Genomic DNA, 9,067 nt, shown 5'->3' on the forward strand with positions numbered 1-9,067 from the left:
TAATTTGTTGAAGGCGAAGTAAATCATCAGCCCCTGTTAACATATCATCAACATAAAAATCGTCTTTTATTATTGATTTTCCAAGCTCATGGTTACCAGGATATGTATCGACTGCATAGGATAAACTACGTATAGCTAGAAATGGAGCAGCAGCAGTTCCGTAAGTCACTATATTTAACATGTATGTTGATACGGGTAACGACTTGTCATTGCGCCAAAAAATTAACTGATAATTCCTATCCTGATGATGTACCATAATCTGACGATACATTTTCGTTATGTCCGCCATAAGTCCATATTTATGGCAAGGAAAACGTAGCAGATTAATGAGTAATTCATTTTGTATGGTAGGACCCACTGCAAGGATGTCATTTAGTGAGACCTGTGATGCCGTTTTGAAAGAAGCATCGAACACCACGCGTAACTTAGTTGATTCACTACTTGACTTCAGCACGCAGTGATGCGGAATATAATAATGAGGTATTGATAAATTTGGACTATGAATCAATGACATATGTCCCAATTCTTCGTATTCTTTCATGAATTTTGAATATTCTTCTTTGAGCTGAATATTCTTTTCAAGCTTTTTTTCCAAAGCATAAAATCGACGTAACGCAATATCTTTGGAGTTACCTAATAAATCTGTACTATTTTTAAATGGTAGTTTTACCATAATTCTTCCATCACAGTTTACAGATACATTATCAATGAAATGTTGTTCACACATGATTTGTTCCTCTGACCATTTCTGACGTTTATTAGAGACGTCTTCTAGTTGCCACATTTTTTCAATATTTTTGTTCAAAGCTTCGATTGAAGTGATGGTGCAATGACTGACTGCTTCAATCGGTTTATGTGACAAAGCATACCTTCCGGATACAATCCAACCAAATTCAGTATTTTGTAAAATTGGTAAGTTTTTACCCAAAGACAATCGACCTTGCGTTAACAACAAAAAGAAAGCTTCTGCTCCAAGTAACATATCAATACCTTTAGGGACATTAAATTCTGGATCTGCAAGTTCCATATGTGATGGAATATTTAAATCTTTCAACGAAAATGCTTTATCTGGATGATAGCTACTAATGTTCTTTGAAATGAGAAAATCTAGTGATGTTTCAAACTCGGTTATCCGAGATCGAATTGTAGTTTGCGTATTATGTTGAATTTTCAGCACAGAAGAACCAACACCAACGATATCTATTTCAGATCTCGACCTTTTTAAGTTTAGAGCCCGTGCTAGAGAATCGGTAATGAAATTCACTTGCGAACATGAATCTAAAAGCGCTCGGCCCATTTGGTACGTTCCGGTAGAATCTTTTATGAGAATTAGAGCTGTTGCTAAAATAATGGTACTATTTGTCTTCTTAACACTCTTTTGTGAAGTAGCATGTGTAACTGGATTACTAAGTTGATCATTTCTTGATGATGAAATGTTAGAATTTACAAACGTATTTAAATCATGTTTGTGGAGCAACGTATGATGACGTTGTTTACAAAATCGACAAGAATATTTTGAGCTACATTGTGATACAGTGTGGAGGTTTGATAAACAATTGAAACACAATTGGTGCTGTTGTACTTGATCACGACGTTGTTCTAATGGAAGTGCGATGAAATTGATACAAGTAGAAATATTATGACCTAATTTGGAACAATATGTACACGACCTTTCAGGAATATTTTTGATCGCAAATGAATACTGCTTTGGCTTGCTAACCTTTTGTAATGAATGCGGCTGATAAGTTTGAATTGATTGCGGTTTCACACTATGCCTCGTTTGAGCATCGAGTTGTTGGCATCGCTTATCAAGCATAGCACAACATTGTTTCCAAGATGGAAGATTAGAGTAATCTAAATATTCATCCCATTTCTTTTTAGTTTCTTGATCAACTTTGGTAATTGTAAGATGTATGATAATTGCATCACAAATTTTTTCAAAACTTCCAAGTGATTGTAACGAATTGTACAAAGCTGAGATAGTATCAGTGATATGTCTAAGTTGTTTAGAATCAGCCTTAGAAATTTTATCCACTTCGAAAATAGATGAAATGTTTTCTAAAAAAAATGATTGTATCATTGTCATACCGCTCTTTCAATCTGTCTAGTGTTTTGCCATAGTTTTCTTCAGTTACTTGGAACGACTTAATTGTTGACAAAGCTTCGCCGGATAGGCACGATAACAGATGGTTGAACTTCTCAATAGGTGGAATGAATTGATCGCTGTGAACTAGATTCGTGAAAGAGTTTATGAAATTTTTATATTCGAGATATTTGCCATCAAATCTCGGCAAACGTAATTTAGGCAAACGATTGTACTGCATTTGAGGCATTGAAAATGTATGTTCATGTGATTGTGAGCTTCTTCTGTTGCCGAGAAGATTTAGAATACGTGATTTTACTATGACATATAGTTCGTCAATTTCCGAGCGACATGTATCTTGTGGTAACAAACGTTCAATTTGACCTTGATAATACGATGCTTGTTTATAATACGATTCGACCATACCTAACCTGCACTCAAGTTCAGTAGGAGACAAATTATTTGACGCATCAATAATGTTCTTAATTCGTGTAAGGCTCCCCTTTGAAGACGCACGTTGCTGTCTAAGCTCATCTATATTTGGAACAGGATTAGAAACATTATTATTTGAGGCATTACCTTGACTACCGGTATTTGATGATAAAGATGGTTCAGACATTATTACAGCAAATGAAAATTATCCACGTAACAGTTCTGTGATCACTTGCTCACGTTTAACGAAAAAACACCAACAATGCACGAAATCCGTATGTAAGGTTTCAGTGCACGTTTGTCAACGTTTATGCAAAACGGTGTCCTGTCACGGTCGCCAATGTAAAAAAGAGTGAATTGTAAAGTATTCCTAGTTTATGATCAAACCTTAAATACTGAGCTCTTGCACCAATTCACCTCCTTTTTTTACCCACGGTTCGAATGGGTTTGTTAAAATTGAAAAATAAATTAAAAAATCGACAATTGATAATTCGTTAAGCACGTGAACGCACGAACCATAATTTTATTTTCTTCGTATATAAAAAAAAAACCACAACAGCAATGTAAAAACAGGTTTTTAAAAACAAAACAAATGTTACAAATAAATTGTTACAATTGATTATTCTATCGTGATACAGAACATTTGTTACACTTGATTGATCTCTAATTTAAAAAATAACATTAGTTAATATTAATACATATAAAAAAGAAAAATATTATGATGCCATGTTGGCTTAACAATGGGTTCTAAGCAATCGAACATCCGATTTACCAATCTGAATTTTCTCTGATAGCCAAGCTGCCATCAGATCACTGATTGGCACCTCAGCCACATCAATTACAACTCAAGACTGCCGTGCCTCACTAGGGTGGCTCACGTTATAAGGAGGAAAATTAAAAATGAAGTTTTGAATGAGCGCACCCCCTAGGAATATGCTATTGACCTTAAAAATGATATTCCCAAAGTTTTGGAGCAATAGGACTAAAAATGACGTTGCGCCACTCGAGCAAAGTTGGGTTTTCAGTACAAAAAACAGAAATTTTTCAGTTCAAGGTCATTTTTTATCTTTGTTACTTGTTTCAACAGTTATTAATATATACTCATTTGACAGATAATTAAAATATCTTTTTAATAAGATACTGATGAGCAAAATCGGTTAAAAATTATGCGCAAAACACAATAATGAGTTGAGCGACTGTGCTTTGTTTTCTATTTCATAACATTTAGCTGGCATGCACAATTACGTAATAGGTAAATGCTACGATTTAGTTAATTATTTATAAAAAATTATAATTTCAAGAAAACTTTTTTTTTCAGTAATTAATATATTGTGTTTATTATGTTTTATAACATAAATCTGACTATGTGAAGGATAATTTTTATGGTTCGACTACTTGCAGAACATATTGTTTTTCCTCTTCATATTTTTTCAAAATAGAATTATAATCCATCATAAGAATAATTCCTCTTTCTATACAATCATTTATCATATAAAGTCTGGCACAGAATTCAAGTGCATCTCTATAATCTTGCGTCTTCATCCATGGCGAAGGATCGAAACTGGTAAAACTATTAGATAGGCAAAAAGGATCCAAAAAATTTGTTATTTCTTCGGTCACGAAATCAATAAGGTTCTTTGAGGAAAATAACTTCATTAGTGGGTTCCCACTCTTTATCTAACCAGAGATAGCTGAGAGCTTGGATCTATGACCGGTAACTCTACAGTTAATATCTATGCAGATGGCTCAAAGACGGAAAGCGGTACGAAAGCAGGTATCTTCTCGAAAGATATGCAGATAAGACAGTGCTACCGAATCCCTGCTATTTACAGCGTCTTTCACGGCGAGATATATGCTATCGAAAAAGAGGTCAACATTAGACAATAAAGTATAATTCGTCCTTCGAATATCACTATTTTTGTAGATAGGCCGCACTGAAAGCAATTGAATCTAAATTCCAAGACAGTATTAAAATGTCGCGATTCACTGATGAGCATCAAACATCATAAGGTCTCTCTTTGCTGGACATAATACATTTCGAATACTTGGACATAGCAATATTGAAGGGAATGAACTAGCAGATGAGATGGCCAGAAGAGGTTCTGAACTGCATACAGGAGAAGCCGACCTCTCAATACATACACCGATATGTAAACTGTATAGGATAATAGAGGAAATCAATACGGTGACTAACAATTTATAAACTAACCGCGAAGACTGTAAGGTCGCTAGAATCTTATGGCCTAAGTTGGACAAAAATAAAACGAAAAGGCTTTTAGGTTTCAGCAAACTTGCAGTTCGTGTGCTTTCTGGAGTACTAAAGGGGCACTATGCCATTCCGCCGATGCTCCAAAGGTGGCGAGTTCCAATAAGTGGATTATGCAGGAGTTGCTAAGATGAAGAGGAGGTAAAATCTATCAACCACTTCCTACGTTTCTGTCAAGGACTTCAAACACCTGGGCGCCACAGGTAACCAGGTAACTACTACAAAATATGTATAGCGTAGCGATCCGAAACCTTGCATTTGTCAAGGGCGGAAACTAAACTAGGAGTGATAAATTGAATCGTTCTGTCTACGTTATCCCAATATTGTTGAACTGTGACCAAAGATTCAGCTTCCATTTTGAGACAATTTCTTCATCGAATTTATTCCAATTAAAATCAATGGAATTTTTAGCCGCTCTTGCTTCGTTTGCTAAAAGGATATTAACTTCAGTCATACGACCATTTTCTCTTTGCTTACGAAAAAATTCTTGTTTTGACTACATTTTCAATTCTACTTAAATATCTATATAAATTATTAAGTAGAAATGTATTATTTTTATTTTTTTATTTATGTTTCTTCCGTTTCTTGTAAACATTTGCGATTGCATTGTGCCTGCCATCTAAAAGGTATGAAATAGAAAACAGAGCACAGTCGCTCAACTAATTATTGTGTTTTGCGCATAATTTTTAACCGATTTTGCTCATCAGTATCTTATTAAAAAGATATTTTAATTATCTATCAAATGAGTATATATTAATAACTGTTAAAATAAGATAAAATATAAAAAATGACCTTGAAATGAAAAATTTCTGTTTTTTGTACTGAAAACCCAACTTTGCTCGAGTGGCGCAACGTCATTTTTAATCCTATTGTTCCAAAACTTTGGGAATATCATTTTTAAGGTCAATGGCATATTCCTAGGGGGTGCGCTCATTAAAAATCGCATTTTAGTTTTTCTGAGCCACCCTAGTGCCTCACTAAATGACCTAGCTAGGTTTGTTAGGGTCAAACTTAATTGGCTTCCTGGTCACAGGGATATCACAGGAAATTGTAGGGCAGACGACCTAGACAAGGCAGGTGCTCTTCTCCCCAACATTAACCTCTCTGATATAGGCGTTCCACTTGCTACAGTTAAACTGGTAATCATACAAATATATCTGAGCATAGCCAGGCAATACTGGGCTGACGAACCTCAATGTCAGATTTCTAGGTTGACTTGGCCGAACTTAGACAAGAAAAGACAAGAAAAGCTACTTCAACTAAGACGGAACCTGCTCAGCACTACGGTATCTGTGCTGACGGGACACTGCGTAATAGGAAGGCACGCTATGAGACTGGGTCTCCCTTTTAATGACTTTTGTCGAGGTTGTGGCTCTGAGGATGAGGAGGAGACTGTAGTCCAACTCATGTGTCAATGCCCTTCCCTATCCAGAAGAAGATTTAGAACCCTTGGATCTCCATTTCTAACTAACCTGACTGAGTTGTCATCCTGTAATGTTAGGAACCTAGCTAAGTTCATAGAACTGTCAGGTTGGTTTTCCTTTACCTGATAGCGGAGTCGTTATCTTTCTTTCGACGTTGAATGTATACTGATTACAATCTTTATACAAATCAACGTAACTCCTGTGGTACTACAATGGGCCATTATTTGTGCTTAAGTGGGCTTTTTGGGATACAAGGCCGCCACTCCAACCAACCAAGTCACTTCACAAAAGACTGACCATTAGGCAAATTCTTAAAATGCATCAAGAAACATAATACCTTACTGCATTTTGAAAGTACGTTTGAAATATATATGATTAAAAAGATATCCATCCCAAAAAATTCTGCTTCTCTGTCCTCTAACAATCACAATATCAAAAAAAATTATGTTGTATTAGGAACTGCACGTGTAGTCCTTAAAAGCAACAATGAAAAAGAAATTGAATGCAGAGCATTGCTCAATTCTGGCTTACAAGTTAACCTAATAACTGATAGAATAATCAAGAAATTAGGAGAAACCCCGAAAAATACCTCAGCATGTATAGAAGGTGTGGGACAAAAGAAACAAGATGCACAACAACGAATTAATTCAGCTTTCTCGTCCGGAATCAGCGGATACACAAGCATAGTAGAGGCCTATGTACTACCTAAGATTTTGTACGATTAGCCTAGTATTCAAATTGAAAGCTCAACCTGGAAGATTCCACAAAATATTATACTGGCAGATCCGTCATTCAACAATCCGAGCAAAATCGATATTTTACTTGAAGCCGAGTTTTCCCATCAGTTATTGTGAATCGACCAAATATAACTTCGTAATGGTCTCCCCATATTACAGAACACAATGCTTGGATGCCTTGTTGTAGGGAAATAACCAATCATTATTCAAATTCTTCACCACAAATTTGTGGTATATACTCTGAGGATAAGCAATTAGCTGGGAATTAGATGTACCAGAAAAAGCAAACAAAAATCTAATTTAAAAAATCAGAAGAATTGTGCGAGTCCCATTTTGCAACTTACATGAAAAGGAACCAAGACGGTCGGTTGAGAGTCAGACTACCGTTTGTACAAGACCCATCGATGCTTGGTGAATCAAAACAAATTGCTCATTATATCATCCCACATCATGGCGTTTTCCGACCCGAAAGCAGCACCATGAAATTGAGAGTTGTGTTTGATGCATCATACAAGCCATGTAGTGGATTATCATTAAATGATACGTGTTTACTGGTTCGACAATTCAAGATGAATTATTTGCTATTCTACTTCGATTTAGGTGAACAAGGTTTGTCTTTTGTTCTGATTATAAACATAACTGAAAACAAAGAAATTCTTTTCAATAAAAAAATTACGAAGCTCTTGAAGAAAACATAAAAAGAAAAAGTGTCATAGCATATACTAAGGGTAATACTATCAATATAAAGCTAGGTAAAATAATAAAACACTCAATTAATACGAACGACATTACTACTAATAGAAGGATTGATTTAGATCAACTCAGCATATGAGACGCTCATAATAGACATAGTTGGACCACTACCTAAAACGGATGAACAAAATCAATTTGCAATAACTATGCATATGCAATAAATAAGTGATCTAACAAAATACTTTGTTACCATACCAGTAAATAGTAAACATGCTTAAATAGTGGTAAAAGCAATATTTGAAAATTTCATACTTTTATATGGATTCACCTAAACTTGAAATCCTGACATTGGGACAGATAATGAAAACCAAATATTAACAGAAATCTGTAAATTGTTACAAATACAAATAAAACATAGGTGCTGATGTTCTATTCAATACCAAACTTTAGGAATAATAGAAAGAATAGAACATTTAATGCATGCGTTAAAAATTATATAAAATTTTATAACTGAGTGGGACAAATGTCCAATATTATACTCATTGTTATATAATACAACACAATCTGTAGTACATTAGTATTGTTCTTTTGAGTTAATTTTTGGCAAAACACCTTCAGTTTATGAATTTAAAAGTCGAGAACAAAGAGAGGTACAAAGAGAGAACAAAGAGAGAAAACGATCGGAAAAACGAAATACGTTTTTACAATTTTTTTTTCATTACATCATTATTTATGGAAAAAATTTGACGCAAGTTTAAAATAAAATAAACTATAACTAAATTAGCTTACATTAAATTAGTAATAAAATGTACCATTTATATGTGTTTGGAATAAATTTATGTTTAAATTCATTCTTTTTAAAAAGGGTGGTGTAGTGCACATATATTTACAATTATTCTAAAGCAACTTCAGTAAATATACTTTGTTGGCAAACAGTCTTCAAATAAATTATAATTTACTTACTCGTAGTAACGCATGGCAACATAAATTATGCCTCACCAGCACATTGCTCAAGCACAAATACAACAGCAACGCTTTTTTATTATTTAAAACCATGTTATGTGCAATAAGATTTTATGTACACATGTATGCTTTATTTAGATATACAATAATTGCTAGCGTAAAATATTTTCATATGTTTAAGTTTAACTCTAAGCTCATAGAGCTGAGCATAAGTAAGACGCGTAGAAATAAGCCTGCATAAGCCGAACGCATAATTTATAAAAACTTTATAAAGTTTAATATATTTGTTTTAGCACAATAATATATGTGTAGAATTTATAAGTCGTGTTTTATTGCTTTTTGATCTATTAACACACATATACATGTAGAAATGTTTATTTAATAGACAAATTATTTATTTAATACAAAAATCAAAATGTATGAGTGTAATAATATTAATGAGTTAATAAGTCTTCTTAAACGCACACTT

At 34.1% G+C, this 9,067-nt stretch overlaps 1 protein-coding gene across 1 annotated transcript in view; it reads right to left on the bottom strand.

The window, feature by feature from the left end:
- LOC119665925 overlaps positions 1–2,702 on the bottom strand; it is a 2,890-nt gene extending 188 nt beyond the window's left edge. The window contains exons 1-2 of the mRNA XM_038075186.1: positions 2,117–2,702; positions 97–2,058 (exon numbers count right to left, since the gene is read on the bottom strand). Of these exons, the coding sequence (XP_037931114.1) occupies positions 97–2,058; positions 2,117–2,702 (2,548 nt within the window). The remainder of the gene's footprint in view (positions 1–96; positions 2,059–2,116) is intronic.
- Positions 2,703–9,067: the final 6,365 nt, after the last annotated feature.

The sequence above is a fragment of the Teleopsis dalmanni genome, chromosome 1, assembly GCF_002237135.1.
Source record: "Teleopsis dalmanni isolate 2A chromosome 1, ASM223713v2, whole genome shotgun sequence".
NCBI classification, from domain to species: Eukaryota; Metazoa; Arthropoda; class Insecta; order Diptera; family Diopsidae; genus Teleopsis; species Teleopsis dalmanni.